General features: G+C 36.6%; 1 protein-coding gene across 3 annotated transcripts in view; it reads left to right on the forward strand.

The window, feature by feature from the left end:
• Positions 1 to 25,892, forward strand: part of LOC129898803 (vacuolar sorting protein 18) — a 47,758-nt gene that overhangs the window by 18,155 nt on the left and 3,711 nt on the right. For all 3 annotated transcript variants that reach the window (XM_055973490.1, XM_055973489.1, XM_055973491.1), the window contains exons 15-23: positions 3,522 to 3,664; positions 4,072 to 4,150; positions 7,757 to 7,819; positions 8,162 to 8,292; positions 13,545 to 13,650; positions 15,722 to 15,910; positions 17,643 to 17,870; positions 21,465 to 21,620; positions 21,964 to 22,125. In XM_055973490.1, coding sequence (XP_055829465.1) covers positions 3,522 to 3,664; positions 4,072 to 4,150; positions 7,757 to 7,819; positions 8,162 to 8,292; positions 13,545 to 13,650; positions 15,722 to 15,910; positions 17,643 to 17,870; positions 21,465 to 21,620; positions 21,964 to 22,125 — 1,257 coding nt within the window. The remainder of the gene's footprint in view (positions 1 to 3,521; positions 3,665 to 4,071; positions 4,151 to 7,756; positions 7,820 to 8,161; positions 8,293 to 13,544; positions 13,651 to 15,721; positions 15,911 to 17,642; positions 17,871 to 21,464; positions 21,621 to 21,963; positions 22,126 to 25,892) is intronic.

The raw sequence follows: 25,892 nt of genomic DNA on the forward strand, positions 1-25,892 counted from the left end.
TTGTAGAGATGAAACGAAGTAGGTTTCGCCTATTGCTGCCCGTTTGATAGATGCATTTCATTTTTTCACCCTTCTTATGTCTCTTGGATCCTTAATCCATGGAATTGGGGAGATCGATGATGTCACACATCGTATTGGTGTAGGGTGGATGAAATAGATACTCTTATTCGGATATATGTTTAGTCCAAGATCAATAATTATAAAAGATACAAATATATATGTTTAGTCCAAGACCAATAATTATAAAAAAGAATGACAAATATATGACCAAAGAAATTGAAAAAAAGATATGATAAAGTGAAATATCAATTGTTTAGTGTCACTTCTTCAAAAGAGGCTCATTGGCAAGGAAACGTTTGCCTTAGAACCTTGATGACCACACCGAAGCGCACATAAAGCGAGGCGAAGCACTAAACACATTTTGAGCCTCGCTTCAAGGCTTAAGCGCGCCTTTGACAACACTCTTATTCACCTCCCTCACATTTCAAGACAATTTTTTTCTCTTCGTAAGCTTTTTTGAGATAAGATCCTCCCTCTACCTCTAGGTTCACTGTCTTAAAATTTAATGTCAAAAGCTAGATTCCTGACCTCCTTGGAGACCACCCGTTTGTTACTGTCAGGATTTGGGTTCTCAGCTTTCTGCATCGATAAGTTCCTTTTTTGATCAATCTTCATGAGCAAATCATAAGCAATATGTTCAAACTCTTCAAAAGAAGTCCCATATAATTGATTAAGTTTGATAACATTAGAGTAAACCCATATAGTAGCCCAAGCTTCAATGTCCTCCTTTGTGGGAAATTCATTGACTTGAAGTGGGATTGGGTCACTGTAAAATTCAATCTTCCCGCTTGATCCCCAATGCATATCATTACTTGAATTCTCTGCATGCACAGTCTCTTCCTTTAGTTCCATTGCTATAGGAGTTTGCACCGGGAGAGATTTGCATGTCTTTTCCTAGGTTCTCTCCTTTCCACAGTTCCTGTTGCCATTCTCATATGTCCTTCCAGCTCCTCGCACTCAAGAATTTCTAAAATTGGGTTATCTTCTCCCTAAGAGGTGAAAATAGAGTCTGAAGGTACATGTGTCAAAATTTTCTTGGGCTTCAACAGAAGAGTAGTGATAAGAGTAGGGGCTGTTATAAGAGATAAAGGCCCTAACGAGTTATTTAAATGAAAAGGCCAATATCTTTATGAGAATATGGGTCTGGAGAATCACTGCTGCTGGTCACGTGGCCCTTTAGGGGCCTCACATTGTCTATTTGCGTTAAGGCAAAAGACCGGAGGATAATCCTCTTCTCCCCTCAGTCGGTAACCTTCTCTCTCTATCGATCAAGATGACAAGTCCCTATCCCCCATAAGAAGTTCTAGGAAGGTCGCTTTATCCCCCAAACCTAGGACTAACATCTCGATCATCGGGTAAACCCAATTTTGAATGTCTGTATCTTGTCGGAGCCACACATCAGATCAGAAGTGTGAAAATTAGATCTCAACTGAGGTATCTTCTCTGCTGGCCTCTTAACCCTGAGATGAGCCCAATACAAGTCATTTTTGAGGGAGGTTTCTTACTCAGAGTCTCTAGCCATCCCCCACATTTATCTCCAATTTCTTTCAAAACTTCCACTGACCAAAGATGGAGGGGTAGACCAAGAACACGAACCCAAAACCAGTTGAAATTAGTCCAGGATAAGCTCCAACAGTAGGAGTCCACCATTCAGGCTTCAGTCATTTGCCTTGCTTCTTTCGATCACCTTGCATGATGTGTTCCACATTTCTCTTTGATTGGAATTCAAAGGAATTGAATTCTGTTCATGTCGAAGATGCCCTTCCAAGTAAGTCATTATGAGTGGGAATCTCGTCGCACCCCGGGAAACTGCGGATCAAATATCTGTGAAGGTCTTTTTCATTTGGAGAAGAAGCTTAAAGAAGATTCTGAACTGGCATAACTTTTGTTTCTCGTTGAGTCCATCTGTTTTTGTAGAAAGCACCTATGTAACTCCCACCTTCTTTATTATGTTGGGAAATCTGTTCCCCTGAATCTTGTGCCCCAGAATTACTGTTTTGTAATAAACCCCCTATTAATGAAGCTTTCAATGCGATGTACAATCCCAACTACCCATCATTAAAATTGTTCTCAGGTAATATATGCTTGAACTGTGATGATAGAAATGTATCTTCCCTATTTATTGAACTTGGGAGCAACAAATGTTGCTTGAAATGTCTCTGCCTCTCCAAGACTAATATCTCTCCCCCCTGACATCTGAAGCCTCCTTGAGTCTTCTGTAGAGCCACCATAGTGCCCCTTTAGATAGCACCATTCTCCTGATGTAAAGTCTGCAACTTTCAACCCATTCGAATCAAGTCTCAGAGGGAGACATAGTTTCTGTAAGATCATAAGATTTCCCCCCTAATTTGAAGTAGATACGATTCTCCATAGATAAGAAAAGGTTGAGTAAGAGAAGAGAAGAGAGAGAAGAAGGATTCTGGTGGCCAGAAACCATGGCGGGATGAGACTAAAGGACCACAAGGGTATTTAGAGGAGAGCCTTGGGATATGTGCCTGGCAGCATTTTTTTCATGAGTTAGTTCCATGTTTTCTTCATTGCCGTATTTCCTCGTTCATAACTATTTTGATTTGATGCACTTGAGCCGTGGGTCTTTCAGAAACAACCTCTCTACCTCTACGAGGTAGGGGTAAGGTCTGTGTACACTCTACCTTTCCCAAATCCCACTTATGGAATAACACTCTACAACTTATATCTTTTGGCGTCTTTTCCAATGACACCACTGTTATACCTGGTGATTGTCTGACGGTAATCTTCTACCGATGCTATTTCGGAGCATTGTGCATAATTTAAGTGGTCATTCTAGCTGCACTCCCTGATTCTATGCCTATTTTCATGACTGTTTTGGGAGAGGGACACCTTGAGTTTTTAGTGATGAGATATTTTGACAAAGCCAACTCAATTGGGCAGTAAACCGTGTAATTGATGAGAATGTCATTTAGAACAAAGGGAAGGGTGTATGCTGTTGCATTGGTTGCCTTCAAGAAGTGCCTAGAGAACTGGCCAGATTCAGCACTGCGACAACTAAGGAGTGGATTCTCCATGGAAAGGGTATTAGTCATTTGAGCGGTTACTTTCAAGCACCTTACTTGAATTTTCAACAAAATTTTGGAGAACTGAATATCTATTGTAGAATGTTCAATTTTAATCGAATATCAAAATCTAGAATGCTTAAAATATTAAAAATTTAAGTTTGATATTGTAATACAAGTATAATACTAGTACTGTGTTTGACACCTATATATTGGTCTGTCATGAGTACCTAATGGCTTAATTATCAATATATCTCTTTTCTCTTAAGCTCTCTTAATGCGATACGAGGAAGCTGAATATTAATGGAATGATTCCACTTATCCATCTTCAGACCAAAGTGTATTCTTTAAATGATAACATGGTGGCTGTAATTTGAACATAGATGATTGGCCTTTTTAGGCTTTTGATTTCATACATCTTGCTTGCAGATCAATCGGCTGCTTCTGGAAGATGACGGTGCGTTGGACAGTAATAATACCGAGTACCAATCACTCATTAAAGAGTTTCGTGCTTTCCTAAGTGACTGCAAGGATGTATTGGATGAGGCAACCACCATGAAACTACTAGAAAGGTAGCTTGTCTGGCAACTGATCTCTCACTTGGTTTTAAGTCCAATTCTTGTAAATTTCTTTTTTTGTCAGTCCAATTACTTATCTTTTCTATCTCCGTTTCCTCGAAGAAACGTAGTACTTATTTTCATGTCATACTAATTGCTGACTGTACATATGTACATGTCAGAGACTCACCTGGTAGAACATGTTTGACATTTTAAATGCTGTGACCTGCAATGTTTTTTCAAGCTGAAATCTCATGAAAAAAAAGAAATCTATGGTTATCTAGGGAAAAAATTGAACTCGTCCTTTGTAAAAGTTCACTCATCTTCACTTCATATATTTATTATTTGTTCCTTCCCTAATATGTTCTAATAGTTTGACTCAGGCTTTATTGTCCTCTATGTTGTTATTTTTTCTGTTGCAGCTATGGTAGAGTTGATGAGCTAGTGTTCTTTGCTAGTCTAAAGGAGCAATACGAAATTGTGCTTCACCACTACATTCAGGTTTGTTCTTTTTATGTATATTTGACATGCTGGTTTTTCATTGGCTTGTCTTTTTTCTTTTGTTAATGTCTTATTTCCACTTTCATGCTGTTCTTTATTTTTGTTAGGGGTTACGAGAGGCATCTTTATGATTTTGGATACTTGTCTTGTTTTTCCTTTTGTTTGGAGAAAACTGTTTCCCTCCACAATCGAAGGTGGATTATTGTCTTTCATGTTAGAGTATCTTCTTAGATCTGGTGTATAATACAATTCTCTCATGTATTCCTTTTGAATGTCATTAGATTGCAAAAAACGACAATCTTATTAATGGGGCTCTCCAGCCAGGCAGTCCTTCAAATTTTCTCAGCTTAGACTTTTCTCACCCCATCCCATCCCTTCTCCTACTCTGTTCCTTCTTTCCCTACACCTCCCCATTAGCATTAAACACTTCCGGCTCAAATTCTGGAGTAAGTCATAACCTGTAACAACATTCCCTAGCCTCCACCACTATGGATAGTCTCCTTTTCTTCGCAAAAGCTCACTCTGGACATATCATTCATGCTTCACAGGACATCCACAAACCCTTCACATATAGCCCCCACCCTTCTAAACAAGTCCTCACACCACAAGTGCGCCGAGATGTTGGAAATATTCACCACAATAATATTTTTTGTTTGCCCTTTTGTCTACACAACCTACAGCTTCTGACCATCTCTCCAGCTTCAGGTACTCCCCGTTCATCCATCTTTGGCCTTCTTGAAAAGCACGCTGGCTTCCCTTTCTAATACAAATCTATAAAGGAAAGTCCAGAAAGATCCATTCATAGTCCAAGCATGCCAATTTGAGATTGTTTTTCAATCCAAGAAAATGTAAGGACTTCTTTCCGGATTGCCTGTGAGGTACAATCATGCTCCTCCCATGGTAATGCAAATCAGTGAACCCATCAATTTCCTCTATGGTGGATGTTAACTCAAAATCTCTAAATTTGAAGACCACTCTTTCTGGATCCCAAATTTTAGCAATGCTTTGACCAAATATCGATCAGGAGCGACATAAATAAGGAACGTCAGAAAACCCAATATTATGAATCTCCCTACCATGATCTCGTTTAATATCTTCCCACCATCTTCTAAGTTTGTGGGGTACTCCCACCACCATTTGAGGCTTCCCTTTCTAATACAAATCTAAAAAGGAAGTATATCATGTGGGTATCATAGAGCTCCGTACCTCACATGGGCGTTCTCTTTTATTGATTTAGAGAAACAAGATAGATAAAAAAAAGAACAAAAATAAAGGAGCCAAAAGGTGTGTTGAATTAGATTATGAAAAATACAGGAAATAAGGAAAAAAAGATTTGAGATAAATAAATAAAAGAAATTAGAAAGGAGAATAAAAATGAAAACAAGTATAATATATAAGTTATTGTGGTTACTGGTTTTGAGAAAAAGTAAGACAAAGTTATACTAAAAAAAAAAGAAATGAATGAATATTTACTATATTAGTGATCTTCTTTTATTTTTTATTATATAGAAATTGAAGAACAATAAAGACAGGGAGCAAAAAAAGTGAATGAAATTATATTACAGAGAAAAAAAAGAAAAAGAAAAAAAGAGTCAAATGAAAATAGAAAAGAAAAATAAAATAAAGAAAATGACAAAAAGGAAAAACAATGAAAATAAGGAAAGTTCAAAATGAGTATGAAATCAGATTATGATTAAAAAAAAGAAAAATATGATTGGAAAAAAATGAATAGAAAAGGAGAAAAAAGTAAAAAAATAAAGAATAAGCAAGAAAAAGAAAAGGAAAAGAGAAATAAGAGGAAAAAAAAAGAAAAGAAGTAAAGAAATAAAAAAGAAATGGAGAAAAAGAGGCAATTACCTACAAAGGGTAGGAAGGGTAATTAGTTTGATGGGTAGAAAAATAAATGGGTAGGCAAGGGTAATTGTTTTACTTTTTATGGGCAGTTTTGTATCCTTATTATTTCACACATCGTATTGGGGCAGGGTGGATGAAATGGAGGCTCGCTTCCGGAGTGCTATGCGACAAGAAGGTGCCACCACAACTTAAGGGCAAGTTCTACAAAGTGGTGGTTAGACCGGCTATGTTGTATGGGGCAGAGTGTTGGCCAGTTAAGATCTCTCACATTCAAAAGATGAAAGTTGCCGAGATGAGAATGTTGAGATGGATGTGTGGTCACACCAGGAGCGACAGGATTAGAAATGAGGCTATTCGGGACAAGGTAGGAGTGGCCTCGGTGGAAGACAAGATGCGGGAAATGCGACTGAGATGGTTTGGGCATGTGAAGAGGAGAGACACAGATGACCCAGTGAGGAGGTGTGAGAGGTTGGCCATGGATGGTTACAGAAGAGGTAGGGGTAGGCCGAAGAAGTATTGGGGAGAGGTGATTAGACAGGACATGGCTCAGTTACAGCTTACCGAGGACATGACCTTAGATAGGAGGGTGTGGAGGACCCACATTAGGGTAGAAGGCTAGTACATAGTCTCGTTATTCTTCCCTATTCGTAGGCGCATTAGCACATTACAATTCCTTGTGCTCTCATTTCTGCTATTTCTGTTACTATTTATTACTTTCAGCACTTGTGATTACTCTATTTTATCTGTGATGCCTTCGTTATTTATTTTCCTATAGCGCTTTGAATTTCTTAATCTTATCTGACCCCCTTTTTATGTCTTTTTTGAGCCGAGGGTCTCTCGGAAACAGCCGTCCTACCTTGGTAGGAGTAAGGTCTGCGTACACTTTACCCTCCCCAGACCCCACGTTGTGGGATTTCACTGGGTTGTTGTTGTTGTTGTTGTTGTTGTTGCTTTGATGTTTTCATCTCAGCTTCTTCAAACCTGTTTTGTAAAAGATTTTTCTTGTAAGGTTTGCGTACATCCCACCCTTCCCTGACCCTGCTTGTGGAATCACACTGGTTATGTTGTTGTATTATGGAATGCTTGAGTGGATGCTAAATAAGGTTGTGGATGTTGGTGGTCAAAAAGCATAAGAGTTGGTGCAGATTTAGAATAGTCATGGATATTGTGCATGTTTTTTTTTGATGATATGATGGCATACTGATATGTAGAACATTGAGATATGCGAGTTGTAGTTCTCATTTTTGCGCTGGAGCTTCAGAGCTATTGTTCTTCAAGTAGTGTCTTTACTTCCAGAGAGTGAACCTTGTTGTGCTGTTAGTGGTGCAATCTGCCATGGTGTTCTCTTAGGTTTCCCTTTATGCTCTTAAATATGCAGATGAAATGGAATGATGTTTGCATTTTTCTTGGACATCCAAGTCTACACTCATCTTCAATGGATTCCTCTGGAGAGTGGCTTGATGCATATAACATGTATTTTGTTTACTGATTCCACTACCCTTTCCTTGCATTATCTTTGGAGATCTCTGTCTAACCCCACTTCACCCCCATATAGCCTCTTACATTTCTTTCTTTGAGATTGCACTTGGCATATGCATGAACTTCTGTCAACTTGCATGCTTCTGTTTTTTGGATAGTTATGATTTAGATCTTTTTGCATATGTTCTGCATTTTGTGCTCATAATAATTGGTGCATTAGTTGATTGTTGGTTGAACAGTAATTTGTCTTTATTTTTTCATGCAAATACACAGCAAGGAGAAGCAAAGAAGGCGTTACAAGTTCTTCAGAAGCCTAACGTTCCAACAGAACTTCAGGTATGGGTAAAAACTATTGTTTGGATTGGCTTATTTTAAGTAGCTTTTAACTTTTAAGTTTTTTTTTTTTTTGGAAGTGTTTGGGAAACGCAAAAAGTGCTTTAAGCACTATATTGTAGGCTTAAAAAATACAAAAAGCCAAAAGCCAAAAGTTGGGTGTTCCCAACTTATGACTTTTAGCTTTTAACTTATAAGCTACTTAAAAAAGCCAATCCAAACACCCCCTAAGTAGGGATTGTGTTTTGAATCTACTGTAATCGCACCATGCCCTAAGTAGGGATTGTGTATTGAATCTACTGTAATCGCACCATGCCCTACTTGGTTTCTTTTGTTCTATTGCAGTACAAGTTTGCGCCAGATCTCATTATGCTTGATGCATATGAAGCTGTTGAGTCATGGATGACCACTAAGAGTTTGAACCCAAGAAAGCTCATTCCTGCAATGATGCGTTATTCAAGTGAACCACATGCAAAGTAATGTGCATCTCTACCTTGCATTGAGTTCTGTGATCTTCTTACTGACATGTTCTTCACGACCTTTCACTTTTAATTGCCAATTCTTTTTCATTTAGTTGTATCTTAGTTTTGTGGATAGTAGGGGGTAGTTGAACTGGATTGTTTTCCATGTGTGACCTATTTTAGTCCTTAAAGAGTTGTCATGTAGCAATGGTCATCCAAGCCTATCTTAGTTTACTGATGCTTCACCTTCGGTAATCTTTTCTTTTAGGAGACTTTTTGAGTAAAGGTACCTTTGTATTCACAAAAAACTCATCAACAAAAGGATGATGAGGATCATTTTACAACTCACACACAGTGTGCGCAATTTCCTCAATGAGGAATACACAAAAGACTTTACAAGTTACCTATGAAGTCAATTATATCTACTGTGTCCCCCACCATATCCTGTTTACATCAAAAATAAAGTAAGCTAACGCATTGGATTTTTATCTTCTGGATGTTGATCCCTTTGCCTTCAAAACATCTGGTATTTCTCTCTTTCCACAATGTCCACCAGACAGAAGCTGTGATGGACCTCCACCAGTCTTCCACTGGTTCCTGTTCTTCAAATACCTTTCCAGCTATTGAGTATTTCCATAGTGGACTTAGGTATTACCTAACCGACTCCTAGGATACATAGGAACACGTCCCACATATTTGTAGCTGCTTTGCGATGAAGAAATAGATAGTTGTTTACCTCTGCTTCTTGATTGCACATAAAACACCTTGATAAATCTGGAAACCTCTTGCTTGTAACACTTCATGTGTTAAGACATGCTTTTCTTACTACCAATCAAGTAAATCAAGATACTTTTAATGGGCTTTTAACCTTCCAAATTAGCTTCCAGGGCCGTACTTCTATGTTGACTAGGCTATTATTCTTCCCCCAGTAGCATGACTTCACTGTGCAGAACCCTTTGTTGTGTAGTGAGCTTGTCTGCATTAGTGGCAATACCTGAGAAACTATTTAACACCTGAAGAAGCCTGGCAATCTCTGTCACTTCCCAATCATTTAGTGCTCTTCTGAAGATCAAATTCCAACCATGGGGGCTCCACACCCGTGAGGCTGAGGCATTTCTTTGTGAGCTCAGAATATAAAGTTGGGGGAAGAGACTTCTCACATTTTCTTCCCCTACCCAATACTCACTCCAGAAATCAACTTTCACTCCATTGCCCACTTGGAATGAAATGTTGATGTAAAACTGAAACCACAACCTCCTGATGGTCTTCCAAACACTGCATCCAAAGATGCCTATGACCTCCTCAGTGGCCCACTGACTTAGCATACCATATTTATCTGCAATAAACCTTCTCCACAAAACCGTATCATCTGTGCAAAACCGCCACCCATTTCCTTTGGCTATTCTGAGCATGTGATTTAAACCTTCCATGGCTAGGATAAATAGGAATGGTGACATGGGGTCACCCTGTCTAAGCCCCCTTTGTGACTGAAAAAAATCCTTTAGTGCTGCCATTAATAATGAGGGAGAATTCTACATTAGAGATGCAAAATCTTTTCCAACTAATCCATTTGGTGCCATACCCCATATCTTCTCGGATTTATAATAAACAGGACCAGTTGACACGGTCATAGGCCTTCTTTAATGTCTAGCTTGCACAGGATTCCAGGGCTCTTCTGTCTCACCCTAGAGTCTAAAACTCATTGGCCAAAAAGGCTGCATCCATAATCTTCCAACAATATTATATGAAGACAATGCCGCATGTATAGCTTAACTGAAGGGATGATATATTAAAGGAGACAGAACAAAATATATTTCATCAAAATTCATTTTTACTCATGATCTTCAAAAGAAGGGTGAAACAAATGTTCAACAAGTTCGTTCAAGTGATAATTTAGCAGATATATTTACTCAGGCGTTGCCAACTTCAACCTTTGAGAAACTGAGATGCAAAATTGGAATGCATCGTCTTTGAGATATTAAGAGGTCGTTTGGTTTGAACACAAGTTATGTTGAGATTAGTTATGATGGAATGAGTTATGATGAGATTAGTTATGCTGAGGTTATTTTTTATTGGTTGTTTGGCTTGTCATATTCAAATAATATACATGGCATAATTTCTAAGAATAAAAATACCCTCCATTTTATTTAGTTTTTTACACTTTCTTTACAAGCTTTAGTTATTCATTCTTAAAAATAAAATTTTCATATTATTTAGCTTAAATAATTTTATGTGTGCATTCTCATAATTATGCCATGTGTTTTTAAATATAAAACATATATCTTATTTAGCTTAAAAATAAATCTTTCATTTTAAGTTTGTTAAAGTAAAAAAGATTTTATCGTTGATGTCACCCCTTTAAGCACTTATCACTCATATATTGTACAATATTAAAGTTATCTTCATGTTAATTGATATATAAAATACAATTTTAAAGTGATTACTAGACTATTTAATTAAAAATATGTAATTAAATAGTGGTGTGAATATTTTAAAAGAAATCAAAATATAAATAAACATAAGAATCATTCAAATAAATTCAACGTAAAATATCTTCATAAATAAAAAATATATTTTTATAGTGTAATTTTTTAATGGAAAAATATGTAATCATAAAATAACGAGTAGTGAAGATTGCGAATGTAATAATGATATTAAAAATTATTTTAATGTACATGTATATAAAAGTGATGTATAAAAGAGAGTAAGAGGATACTTTTGTTATTTTATATTTTTGTCCCGGATAAGTTATCCCGAGATTAGTATTCCACCCACAAGTAGAGATAACTTATTTCAGTCATAATTATTAGTCCTGTGATAAGTTATCCCACATTTTGTAACCAAACAAACTATTGAGTGGTACTAAAAATTTGTCCTAGAATTATTTTGCCTTCTCCAGCGCACCAAAAGACTCCTAAGTGATGTTTTCATCAAGGGGAGTAAATTCGTGCTGCACTTTTTTTTTTCTTAACCAAGATTTTTGTTCTACAGTTTTTTCCTTGTAAGATTTTTAATGAGGTAGCAAACAATGTGTATTAGGAATAAATATATACACATTCTTTCACTAGAACCTTTCTTTTACATGAACATCTAAGGAAGAGTGTTGTAAAATAATATTATATGTCTATGGGACCCACCACTATATCAATGGACCCACCACTATAATTTGTCACCAGTATAATTTGTTTCCACTATAATTTGTTTCTTAGGCCTATAAATGGACATTGTTGTAAGTAACGAGATGATCAAGAAAACAGAAGAAAAGAACATATTGTTCTCTTAGAGTGCTGTATTTAGTTTCTAAATATGCAAATTTTGTCATAAAAAATTGAAGATTCTATGTCCAAATTCACACAAAATTGGGTAGTTTGACCCTTATAGTCCGATCTTTTGACGTAAAGAGTGTATGTATGTGTGTGTGTGGGGGGGGGGGGAGTGTATTTAACTATGCAATTACCACTGTACCAACAAACATGATGGTAATTACAATGTAACTATGTTCCTGCAAACAAATAAGTTTTTGAATTTACTAAGTTGTGTAATTATTATAAAGTGTAATTACAATTTAGTAGTTACAAGTGCTTAAACACACCCCAAATATTGTTGTAAAAAGACCTGCTGGAAAGTCATAGTAAATGTCTGATCGTTGGGATCTCATACTAAAAGTTGCCAGAATAATGACTGGAGAGAAGTGTTGGCACTGGATTAACCACCAGAAAAGAGGCGCTGTACTGTAGGAGCAGCATTTGGAATAGAAGCACAGTGTTGCTGGACAATCACCATAAATAGGCAACACGTGGCTGAAAAGGTCACGAGAAACAGGGAAGAATTGTAAAATGAAATAAATGAACTTTTAGGCTGGATAAGATGTGGCCACGTCCACGAGAAGGAAGAAATAATAGTAAATTATGAAAAGAAAGAAAAATTGATCTGACAAGCATAAAGGCTACCTATATGGGCTAGTGAAAGCTATTTAAACCTCTACAAACTTTGTAAATGCTTTGTACCATGTCAGAATAAGAGAAGAGGAGAGACATATTGATGGCTTAATCATGCAAGACACTAATTTGTAGGTGTCAAACAAGATACACATGATATTTATTCAATGTGGGACAATGTCGAACTTAAAATTCAAATGCTAATATTGAACATTCCAATAGTGATTGTAGAATGGCTGATGGTACCCTCTTTATTATCTGGGAGTACTTTTTGGTTGTAATTTTACTATCTCATTTGCAATTTACACAAATTTTCTCTCGAAACCTTAGTAGCACAAAGTCACAAAAATGTTGTGGATTGCTTTAGTCCCCTGCTTCTGAATTTAAAGGTGGACTTGAGAAGGTAAGGCAATGTTTAGTACCTGCTTTTCCAAGTTTTTATAGTGGACACTATGGTATCTTTCGTAGGTGTGAGAAATATTGGAGAAGAATATTATTGAATTTTGTATCTACATTATTTCACCGAGACCTTATTTATAGACACTGATTAGACTTCTTTTCCAACTAGGACACTACATTACAATCCTTTTTCAAGTAGGATTCTATATAAGTAAATAGAATATATTATTCTTGTTCCTATTCCTATTCTAACACTAGGAAAGCTGGAACCCCCTTGAAAATGAAGCTTTATAGGCTGTAAACACCAATAGGCCTTGCATCCTAGGTTTATTTTGTGAAGCAAATGTCTTTTTCTTGGTTTTTGTTAGGATTACATACGGTTAAGTCTTTCAAAGTGTACTGTGTTATAGTGTTTCTGTAGATCAAGTGGCTTGAGCTTTCAACTTCCAGAACTTTAAGCTGATCTAGATATTGTGGTTCTTTACCTATTTCGGAGAAGATCTGTCAGTTTGGTTTCCATTTAACTGATCTTTTGTAAATTGAAAAGCTTTGATCCATTATTGTTTCTTGTTTCTTCTGCAACTTCTCCTTGACTTGTTGCAAAATCATAAATTCATGTTGATTTCCATATATCTTTTAGTTTTTTTGATAAGTACTTAATACTTTGTACTAGACAAAAATTCGATGCACAAATCTCATCTAATCATCTAGGATTCTACAGAAATTGAAGACTTTTGTGTTCTCTAGCAATATACGTGGAATAGTAGTATGTTCTGATGTGCCGCATGAGTTTCTTCCACGTTGAAAGCTCTCTGTTCCAATGTTTTCTGCATTCAGGATATCCTTTATCTGGATAGTCTTTGTATTTTTTGGTTAATATAATTTCTACCATTTCTTATGAGATCATTTCTACCATATGCCCACCTGCAGGAATGAAACTCATGAAGTAATCAAGTACCTGGAGTATTGTGTTCATCGTTTACAGAATGAGGATCCTGGCGTTCACAATCTGTTACTTTCCTTATATGCCAAAAAGGTTCAAGTTATTTAGCTTTTGGAATGCACATCTGGTCTCATATGTGCTATGCGGGATTTCTCCATCTTTCTATTTTCGTTGAGATTTTTTAAATCTGTGAATAGCTACCCATCCATGATATCTTCGAGTACTCAGTCTGCATCTCATTTTACTCATTTACAGAAAATAATCTCACACATCTGTTTCTTGCACTTTTTCCGTTGTAAATGTGCAGAAGCCACGACAATATTTAAGCATTATGTTAATTTCCCTATTGAAAGCTATTAATCTTGATAAATTGTGATTTTATTTTGTTACTGTTGTATAGTTTATTCAAATTCATAGAAGGTAGCTTACATTTTTCCATAACAAGATATACAAATGTTACTTGCACGAACTGGGATAAATCAGGACTGCTTTGTGTATATGCCTACTTTACACTGTGATACTGCTTATTTTTCTGTTCAACACATTTTATAAATTATACTTGCTAGAATTGGGAGAAATCAGTACTTATTGATGTGCCCTTTTTTTTTCAACGCACCCAAGGCTATCGCCTAGTGGTCAATGAAGGGGGAGGAGAACCATGAGGTCTCAAGTTCAAATCCTAGCCGAGGCAAAAGTACTTGGTGATTTTTTCTCATCTTCCCAAGCCTTGGTGAGAAGAGTTACCTGGGCAGCTGTGCTTGTTAGAGGTAGCAAGGTACCCGGTGTAGTAATTGAGGTGCATGCAAGGTGTCCTGGACACCACCATCATAAAAAAAACTACCTTGTGTAATTATTTTATAAATTATTGTTTCTTCATCAGAGGAGTGTTGGATTATGTTAGTCCCCGAAGCAAATTAATTAGCCAAAAGAAGTTGTCCAAGGTAGAATTGACGCTGAGCAATTGCTAGTTAGAATCAGGACTTCTACAGAAGGGGCACAAGGTCTGTTTTGCTTTGTGGAATATTTGGAGTGCAAATTTAGTGTTGCGTTGGATGAAGTGGATGTGGAAGTTAGGCTTGCCACACTGACTATTCCCAAGAGAGTTTTTAGTATCTTGGGTCCATAATCCAGGGTAGTGAGGACATTGACGATGATGTCACACATCGTATTGGGGAGGCATTGATGAAATGGAGGCGGGCCTCTACAGTCTTGTTTGATAAGAAGGTACCACCTTAACTTAAAGGTAAGTTCTATATAGTGGTGGTTAGATCATCTTGTTGTGTGGGGTGGAGTGCTGGCTAGTGAAGAACTCTCATGTTCAGAAGTTGCATGAGGATGTTGAGATGGATATGTAGGCACACTAGGAGCGACAAGATTTAAGATTAGGAATGAGGTTATCCGAGAGAAGGTGAGAGTGACCTCTATGGCGGACAAGATGAGGAAAGCGAGACTGACGGCGTGTGCAGAGGAGGTGTGGTAACGCCTTAGTGAGGAGGTGCGAGAGGTTGGTTGTAGGGGGTATGCGGAGGGGTAGAGGTAGGCCAAAAAAGTATTAGGGAGAGGTGATTAAACAGGACATGGTGCAACTTCAGGTTACCAAGGACATGACTCTAGATATGAAGGAGTGAAAGTCGCGTATTAGGGTAGAAGTTAGTAGGGGTTGAGTGTTGTCTTGCCTTGGGAAGGTTTAGGCTTGTTAGTGCCTGTCGTAGGACTAGTCGTACCCTTGTAGTTCTTGCCATATGTTGTTTATTGTGTTTTGATTATCACACTATTTTGCTATTGTTATTATTGATTCTTTCTTGTAGACTTTACACTGCTTTTTCTTATTAATGGCTATGCTTTCTTCATTGTTTTCTTCTTCCTTTACTTGGGTTTGATGCACTTGTGTCAAGGGTCTTTCGACAACCTCTCTACCTCCATAAGGTAGTGGTAAAATCTGCGTACACTCTACCCTCGATCCCACTTAGTGGGATTTCACTTTGTATGTTGTTGTTGTTGTTGTCATGTAAAGGTGACTTTAAGTCATTTATCATAGCTGCGGGGAGATCTTGGAATGTCTTTGTGAACTCAACAACTTGCTAGATGTTATTTGCATGCTTGTCAAGTATAAATATGCTTAGTTGCGCCTAATCTCTCTCTCTCCTCTTCTTTTTCAAAGTAGGAAGATGAGAGTGCTCTCCTGCGTTTCCTAGAATGCAAGTTTGGTAAAGGGCAACCAGGTGGTCCTGAATTCTTTTATGATCCCAAATATGCGCTACGCCTTTGCCTCAAGGAAAAGAGAATGCGGGCTTGTGTTCATATATACAGCATGATGTCTATGCACGAAGAAGCAGTTGCCCTAGCACTACAGGTTCTGTAATAATACTGATTGCCCTCTGTGTGTTTCCTGGAAGCCTGATGGTTCGCTTAATCTTACTGCTTATATTCTGCATTTTATGACTACATTAACTATCAAGTAGCTGACTTGTCATGTTAACAATTCTCATGCATCATTTATCGTCCTTTCGAATAAGCTGAAATCAAAAGTGCAACTCATGAGGTTGGTCTATTGATTGTTGCTTGTCACGTGTAGGAAAACAAGACTAAGAGCCAGTTGTCAAGCACAAGCTGTTCTTGTTGCTTACACTAAATAAAGAGAAAAAAGAACGTGTAAAATCCAACAAAACTTATCTGAAATACTTCTTCCTTATTTAAAAATCAAGGTCATTGGTGTAGTGTAGCAGCTGCTACTATTTGATAAATAAGGAATTAAAAAGATAAAAGGGAATATTTCATCTCAGATGATTCTCTTGTACACTGCATTCTATTTATACTCATCTGGACAGCTGTCCTACACGGGTAACTCCCTACCAAACTCCATAATAAAAGTAACTCGTGTCACTTAATAGCAGTATTGTCGTTTTGGGACTTAAGTGAAAGACAGAGAAACAAAATGGACTAAAAGTTAAGGAATTAAACACCCAAGGGTGTGGCCTAGTGGTTAATGAAGTGCGTTAAGCACCATGAGGTCTCAGGTTCAAATCCCAGCAGAGACAAAACATTAGGTGATTTCTTCCTATTTGTTCTACCATTGGTGGATAGAGTTACTTGGTATCTGATTCTGGTGGGAGGTGATAGGTATTCCGTGGAATTAGTCAAAATGCATGCAAGCTAACTCGGACACAATGGTTATCAAAAAAATAAATAAGAAAAGACTAAGGAATTAAAAATGGCAATTGACTTCAGCTACTCTCAACCCAACTAATCATATAGTCATCAAATGTCCACACTTTGATTGCTTAGATCACATCTAAACATTGTGTTTACCTCTCTTCTCAAATGAAGATGGGCCATTTCGTCTACCACCATATCTGCTCTCTCTCGTGACTTCTAGCTTAATAGGACTAGGACTAAGTTGATTAAACTTTGTTCACCCCATAAGGACGTATGTTTGCATGGTTCAACTTCTTAAGTGGTTTGTTTACACAGGACATTTTGCTCCTTGTGTTTCTTTATTGATGGAACACTAGTAGACTTGGCAATTGTCTGTTTCAAGGCTTCTCTGTCTTGCACACTCTTGCTTTCTCTTTCTTTTAATTTTTGTTTTAATATTGGTACTATGATTACATGTTGTAATTACTTTTGTGACTGGAGTATGTGCCAAATTTGATTCTTAAAACTAATATTATATGCTCAATTTAATTTCATACTAATTTCTGTTGCTAAAAAATAATTATGGCACTAATAAAGTTTTAACGTCTAATTAGATCGGGAATCATTCAAATTAAGAACAAAAGCTCGTTGTTTTTTCTTTCCCTATAATCTTAATTAACGTTATATGGTGGAGTTAATTTGCGACTGACGTTTTTTGCTTCCTATTCTTTTTTTTTTGATGGACAAGATTATTTGTGATTATTTTGTCAGGCCTATGGAATCAGTTTCGTATAGAACTGTTTTGGATATTGTAATGATTTTTGGCATGTTCTTGTAATTTGTGCTTCACCTATAGATTCTGTTGGGTGTTTGCACTTTCCACATTCAAATATGTTTCCATAAGTTTCTTAAAGAGAATACACCATTCACTACTTCCCTCGTTTCAATAGGTTGATCCAGAGCTTGCGATGGCTGAAGCAGACAAGTTGGAAGATGATGAGGACTTGAGGAAGAAGCTTTGGCTTATGATAGCTAAGCATGTCATTGAGCAGGAAAAAGGAACGAAAAGGGAGAATATACGAAAGGCAATTGCTTTTCTCAAGGAAACTGATGGTCTATTAAAGATCGAGGACATCTTACCCTTCTTCCCAGACTTTGCTTTAATTGATGACTTCAAGGTAAGTTCCACTGGCGTAATACTTAACTGCGTGAAATATTTATTGGTTTAAATCCTTTAAATTTATTCGTTAGAAAGCTGTAATATAGCTTATCAAATAAAGCCTTGCCTTGAATATATCTTTGTTCTGTCAGAGGAAAAAGAACACAAAAAGCTGTTTCTAATCAATGAGTTGAAGTTTATAAGGGTAAAATCAAAGAAAATGATTAGAAAGAAAAGAGATGTGGAATTTAAGAGCAACTGCTAGGTCTCAATAAGAAGTTCAACGGTCCTGCATGTGCCAGTTGACAATACATACTGTGTAAAAAGCAGAAAGAGTTCGAAATTTTGATACTACCTTGCCTACCGTTCTTTGATCTCTCTTTTATAAACTCAATCACGACTTCGTTACTAAATTTATGATTGGTTCAGAAGGATTCTGGAAAATACGTTTTTCTTCCATTTTCTTCAGAGTAATTCGTTTCATCAAACAAATCCTTCTGTTTGGACACACAATTTCAGTTTCATGATTATAACGAAGAACAGCAAGGTGTCTGATTTCCAACTCCTAGTGAAGAGTTGTTTGAGCTTCAGGATTTTCTGGTCTCGTTGCCTGTCACAGTAATTTACCAATCGATGATTTTGTTGTTTTGGTATAAGATCAATTGAGTGATTTCAGCATTAGTTGGTCAACAAACAGTGTACCTTGGGTCACCTTAAAATGTTGATATAACGCTACTTTTAGTGCTTATGTAAACTAAGCTTTTAGTACTATCTGTTAGAATCTCATAGATATTCTAGAATATTCTAGGATCTTGTAAATATAGTATAGCTAGATATACTCGTGTAATTATGTGTTTTGATTCTTTTTCCTTTCTACACTTAGCTATTTAAACCCCAAATAGTTTGAGGGAATAATGTAGCTGTGTTATCTCTCAAATTCTCTTCTTTCTCACATGAAAAGGGTCTTAGTAAGATATCCTTGTTGTGCAGTAATCAGTTAATCTAAGACAGTCACTTTGCCTTCTTTCCGCTGATTTATTTCTCGCTGATTGCATCACTTTTTTCTCCGGTGGGTGTTATGCCAAAACTGATACCACCACGAAGTTGAGGAAGCTCCAACAAGGAAACTCTAGAAAACCACTTCGCAGACTTGCCATCACGCGCCGGCTGATCCTACGGCTCTGGTTCGTCTGACTCACGCTCCAGGCGTTTGAGACCATTTTCAGCTATCTTTTGGAGCAGATCTCTTCCGTGGGAATTGTCCAGCCTTTTTGAGTCGCCCTTGCTATTCTTCTGCAGATTCCGATCAATGGAACCCTAACCCGGCCACCTCAGACTTGTTTCCCAGCCATGTTTGATTTATTCAGCGATTTTCCAGCCAATCTTTGTTAACTAGCACCTCTCCAGTCATTGTCCAGCCTACTTTGCGCAGATTTTTCATCACCTTGAAGGAAGACCAACCAATTTTCGATATTCCGTTTTGTCTGGCTGATCTCTCTTTACTCGATTATAGTGTCACTCGGATCAGATGCTTTTGGTTCCAAATCCGTTGGATCTAATACTTTGAATATATGGATGGTTTCTTTATCGGATTATATGAGTTCCTTCCGTACAAAACATGTAAATAGACATCCTCTGAGATAGCTTTTGTCGTTAAGGCAGGTAATAGCATTACTTGTTTCTCTCAACCTTCTTCTCCCAGTAGTTGGATTATTGATTCAGGAGCGTCTAACCATATTTCTGGTAATACATGTATTTTCACTACTATTTCTTACTCTCAATCTCTTCCAAAAGTCACAAATGGTCAATGAGTCTCAAACTATGGAAACTGGAATAGGTCAATCTAGTCCATTATGTTCCTGGTAGTCGTTTTAATCTCATATCCGTTAGTCGCTTGGCCAAAACACTTAACTGCTCTGTTTCATTGTTCGATGACTGTTTTTATACAAGAACACAATACATCACGGATCATTGGTACCGGGCATGAATCTGATGGACTTCATCACCTTATCCTTCCTAAATCACTCCTAGTTTTAATAGGACTCCAAATTAGAAAATAGAAGTCATAGAACTCTAGATGGAAATTATCTTCAAATCACTCCTTCGGAAAAGAAGAAACAAATGGAAAAAATCATCGGACAGATCTGTCTCGCAAGAAGCCAGGTCGCAATCGTTAGCTGCAACTTGTGGTGGTATTGGATTTTTAAAATACTAACAGAAACATAGTTTTAGTCGCCGACAACTTGATAAAGCAACCCTAATGCAGCGAGGGGTAAAAACTTGCATCAAACGATAACAATGTCTCTGATACAACAATAACATACCCAGTGGATCCCACAGGTGGAGTTTGGGAGGGTGGGTGTACGGCGTACGCAAACCTTACCTCTACCTTTGTGGGGTAGAGAGACTGTTTCCAATAGACCTTCAGCTCAAGGGAAAAAGGATTGTTTTTTAAAATAGTTTCGAAGAATAAAAACAAATGCAAGAGTAAATAAGCTATGATAAAAGTACTGCGGAAAGGAAATACCGACAACACAATTAGTAAAATAACCAAAGTAATAATCAACAACATTAATGATAAAATTGCAGAAATAGATAATGCCATCATAACAATAATAATACCGGTAGGAGAGCAAGTAGGTGCTCCAGCCTAGAATTGTGCTCTACCACGGGGTAAAGATAAGTTGCTCGACTGCCCACTAACTGTCTATTCTAATCTTCAACCTCCATGGTCCCCTATTTAGGTTCTCGGTGAGTTGAAGATGTGTCATCTTATCTAATTACCTTTCCCCAATTCTTTCTCAGTCTATCTCTACTTCTCCTTGGACCTATCCCTGCCAATCTCTCGCACCTCCTCACCAGGGCATTTGTGCTCCTCCTCTACACATGCTCGAACCATCTCAGTCTTGCTTCCCACATCTTGTGCACCACTGAAGCCACTCCCACCTTGCCCGGTATATCTTCGTTCCTAATCTTGTCTCTCTTAGCATGCCGCACATCGACCTAACCTTTCTCACTTCTGCTACCTTCATCTTCAGAAGCTGAGAGTTCTTGATTGGCCAACATCCAACCCTATACAACAGAGTTGTCTAACCATAACTCTATAGAACTTAGCTTTAATTTTTGATGATACGTTCTTATCGCATAAGACACAAGATGCAAGCTTCCATGACTCTGATACCATGTAGAATTTGAGAAATAAGAAATGCTTCTTTGTATTTCTGTATGTATTTACATCCCATGAGAAAGGGTATTTATACTAGTGAATCCTAATTGATTAAGGAAACACAATCTATTGCAATAAAAAGAAATATTCTATGTCTATAGTTGCGCTAGAAAAAAGGAAAAATAAGTTATCCTAAAATCATGCTAATTAATTAACAAAATCAACATACATATCAACCAATGTGGGACACTAAGACTAGTATTATATAAAATAACTATATAACAATATACTCTTAGCTATTTAAACCCCAATGGCTTGAGGGTATAATCAAGCTGAGTTATCTCACAAACTCTCTTCTTTCTTACACTTATGTTATCTTTTCATTCTGTAATGGTCATTTCTATGTTAAACAGCTTCTACATTAATCTTTTTCAATATTTTTTGTAGGAAGCAATTTGCTCATCCTTAGAAGATTACAACGAGCAAATTGAAAAACTAAAGCAGGAGATGAATGATGCAACCCGTGGTGCCGATAACATTAGAAATGACATCAGCGCTCTTGCTCAGCGATATGCTGTGATTGATCGCGATGAGGAATGTGGGGTAATGGTCTCCTGATGTTTGTTCTTTTGCATTTCTTTAGCATTACCTCCATCATATGCTTGTATATATAAGGATGAGGAATGTGGGGTAATGGTCTCCTGATGTTTGTTCTTTTGCATTTCTTTAGCATTACCTCCATCATATGCTTGTATATGTATTGCTTTTGCATATGATCTCATTCTGTCGCAGAATTGAGGATAATATGTCTATCCTGCAACTTTTTTTTATTGTTCATCATATCTGCAATATATTTTGTTTCCAGACTGCTGTACATGCATTGCTGTGGTTATCTTTCTTTTCTTTTTTCTTTTACTAAGCTTCACTCCTATATTTTCATTTGTAGGTTTGCCGGCGGAAAATATTAAATGTGGGTGGTGACTATCGAATGACTACAGGTTATATGGCTGTTGGACCAATGGCTCCTTTCTATGTCTTTCCATGTGGGCATGCATTTCATGCACAATGCCTGATTGCTCATGTGACAAGGTGTACTAATCAAGCTCAAGTAAGTAACAGAAGAGTGTGTCCTTTCCTTCCCAGCTTCTGCTTATCATTTGAATACTGGTTGTACTGCTTTGTCTTCTCGTCTCTTCATATGTCATATATGTGAGAGCACATGTTTATATATATGCTCATCTGTATTTTCAATTTTGCATTATTGATATTGAAAAAACATGTTGAATATGATCTTGTCACTTTTGCTTAGTGCAATTCTGACAACTGGAAGAATTAGTCTTTGCTTGAATATTTGTTTTCACTCTTAAGGAATTGTTAGATTCGACGTTAGGGGTGGGGGTGAAGTTGATATTTGCTTTTACAACCGCATGGCTATGGCCAAAGCCTTTACCACTAAACCAACGCATGTAGATAGTTAATTTGCAGGTTGCCAGGTTTTTGGAGAAAGTGTTTCTGATGTTAGTGTCTTTTTCTTTCCGGTGTTATGCCGGTCTTCTCAATATTTAGCTGTCTAGGAATTTGAAGAGACATTGGTTTAACACGTTTTCATGGATACGACTGGGGGCTTTTAGGCATTGGCTATGAGTTCTGTAATTGGCGTAGTTGGAAAATGTTCTCCGAACCTGGGTGGGTAAACACCCGTTCGATCCCTTGACTTTCATTTATAAATTGCAGTTGTTAGGAAGGTGATGAGAGAATTATGGGTAATTTTCTGTGGAGTGCAGTGGACAATGGGATTATAGTTATATGGTGGAAGTTCTGTTCATTTTTGGTTCTTTCAGGATGGTGTAGGAAATGGTTGGTGTTTTATTTAGGTAATGCAAGTTACAGTTTCAAGGTGGAAATTTCTCCTTTTTATTTTGGTTTTCCAGTGTGCGGTATAATAGGGTTGGTTTAACTTTGTCGCTAGAAAAGGGGAAGTATCACAAATTGTTATTTTAAGAAGCTCAACATTCATGGAACAATTGATAAGTAACTTAATAAACTTAAATACAGCGAATTGCAAGAGTTGACTTCAAGTCTCAAATCTTTATGTCACAGTATGTACTCAGTGTGTTTATCAGACAATTGCATGTTGGAATGGAAATCATCTTCTTGGCATTGCTGTTGCAATTTAATTTTTTTTTGGCCTAGTGGTCAATGAGGTGGATTGATTCCTCGGTCAAACTAATTGAATCCCGAAACAAATCAGAAAAATCCATTTACCTATAATTTATGAGTTCTATTTTATGCTCAAGTTTCAATTTTTTGTTGCCAATTGATGGGTCGAATCTCATTTTCCCCTATTTTCAAGCTTATGTTAAATTTCTACATTTTACACCTCAAATACCATGTTTGAAAGGTGAAAGTATATCCCAATATCACCATTCAAACTTATTAGTGAATATCATATCCAATATATTAATACTCTTGTCCCAAAATAATACTCCCTCCTAACAAGCATACAAATTGAAGTAAATCTGGTACCATAATCGAACAAGAAGCCAAAACAGTGGCACTCAAATAGAACCAATACATTAACTTGTATTTCTAATTGTCTAAAATGATTAATCTAATGAGTTCATAATAATTATTTCTATACTATATCAGTCATCATCATTAATTTCAATCATGCCATGATAATTAGTTTCCATCTTCCATAGTTGACACTTTCCAAGATCAATTTAATAATGATATTTGTCCTAGTAATTTAATAGGGTAATATTATAGCTGAGCACTACTATTGAATGCAAGAACTTTAGACTCTTCTAGCTCTCAATTCCCACCACCAGTGAGTTTAGGAAAAGCCCAATTACTGCCACCACCAACTCCCCCAATACCTCATGTTTCTTTGTTCCTTTCCATGACGAAAACAAAAAATATTCTAACATCCAGCTAAAACGTTAGCAACAATTGGGTCTCTTGGCCCTGTTCCTTACTTCTATATCATTACTCAAAGCCTTTGATTTGGCCCACATTCTAACTCCTTCAACAAGTTGTTTTCTAAGGTTATGTGTAGGGGTGTCAAATGGGTGGGTTGGGTTGAAACTAGAAATATCAAAATGGGTTGAAATAGAAATCGGGTTGGGTCATGACCCGCCCAAATTTTACTTTGGGCTCAAATGGGTTGAAACTTAGGTTGGGTCATGACCCGCCCAATTTGATCCACTTAATCTCAATAATTTTAACATATTATTATTACTTTTTATAACCATAATTTGAATTTCAACTCAAGAAAATTAAAATAAAAAGTTACAAATTAATAGATAAATCCTAGAAGATATAAAATAGATAGTAATTCATACCTCAAATATGAGAACATACATTACATCTATGCAAATAAAGAGCCTTAAAGCGGGTTGAAATTGGAGAATAAATTGGGCTCGATTGAAGATTCTTTTAAAATGAGTTAAGGCTTGAATAGGTTGAGATTGAACCTAATTCAAATTATCTTGAGCCCAATCCATAAAAGTTTGGGCGAGTTACCTATATTTGGGCTCATTTTGACACCCCTAATTATGTGTAATGTTTTTGGCCCAATAGTCCCAAACTAAATTAGTTCTTGTTGAAAATTGCTTTTAACTACTGCAGTAATTTTCTTTTTAGCAAAATAAGTTGCAAATTTTAGGATGATTTAAAATTTAAATTTCTATTAGGTTTTTGTTTAGTTGTTGAGATATTTTAGGGTTTTTTTGAATTTTGAATTATGCAGATTTTTTGTTGTAAGTTGGCTATTTAAAGCCTCCTTCCTATGCATAAGAAAAATATTGTGAGACATTTTCAATCAATACTTTTAACTGTTTGTTGCACCATCTTTTAAAAAACCAACAGTGGTATCACGAGACTCATTGATCTTACGGGATTTGTGAGTTCTTTGAAAGAACTGTTTTCAACTCATTTTTTACTCATCAGGGCTATTTTCTGGGGTTGTTTCAATCCATTTCAACCGTGCTTATTTTCAATGCACAAATTATTTTCAACCTATATCAATTTTTAACCTACTTTTTCAACCAGGGCAAGTAACAGTCTCTTTCATTGCTCCACAAAATTTTCACCAATGAAAACTATCAAATTTGAATAGTGAAAATGCAATCTCATTTTGAAACCTATGTTTTATGAGATATTGTGATGGAAGAGAAATCCTTTCAAGAACTCGCTGCAAATCCTATCATTTTTCAAATGAAAGCATTTTCAAACAAGACAAGATTATTGAGCGTGTTTTTAAGCACAAAACCAAAAGAAGAAAAAGATCAATATATCAAAAACAATGTACAAGTTAAAAAACAATCAAAAAAAACCTTGAGCACAAACAACAGAAGCAGAAATTGAGGATTTTTAAATTGCAGCAATTGAAGCAAAGGAGGATTGTTAAAAATTGCTTTCAGTTACTACAATAATTTTCTTTTTAGCAAAATGAGTTGCAAGTTTTAGGATGATTTGAATTTTAAATTAGGTTTTGTTTATGTGAAACATGGAGAAGAATATTATTGAATTGTGTATCTATATAATTACATTGAGACCCTATTTATAGACACTATATTAGACTCCTTTTCCAACTAGGAGACTATATTACAATCATTTTCCAAGTAGGATTTTATGTATTATTCCTATTCCTATTCTAAGTAGGATTGTATATATTATTCTTGTTCATATTCCTATTGTAACACTCCCCCTTAAGTTGGTACATACAAGTCATATGTACCTAGCTTGTTACAGATGTAACTAATATGATGACCGGTAAGGGGCTTGGTGAAGATATCTATAAGTAGATCACTCGACTTCACAAAATTGACAATCAATCATAATGTGCATAGTCGTCTCAGAAAATACTAGATT

Source organism: Solanum dulcamara, chromosome 8, assembly GCF_947179165.1.
Source record: "Solanum dulcamara chromosome 8, daSolDulc1.2, whole genome shotgun sequence".
Classification (NCBI taxonomy): Eukaryota; Viridiplantae; Streptophyta; class Magnoliopsida; order Solanales; family Solanaceae; genus Solanum; species Solanum dulcamara.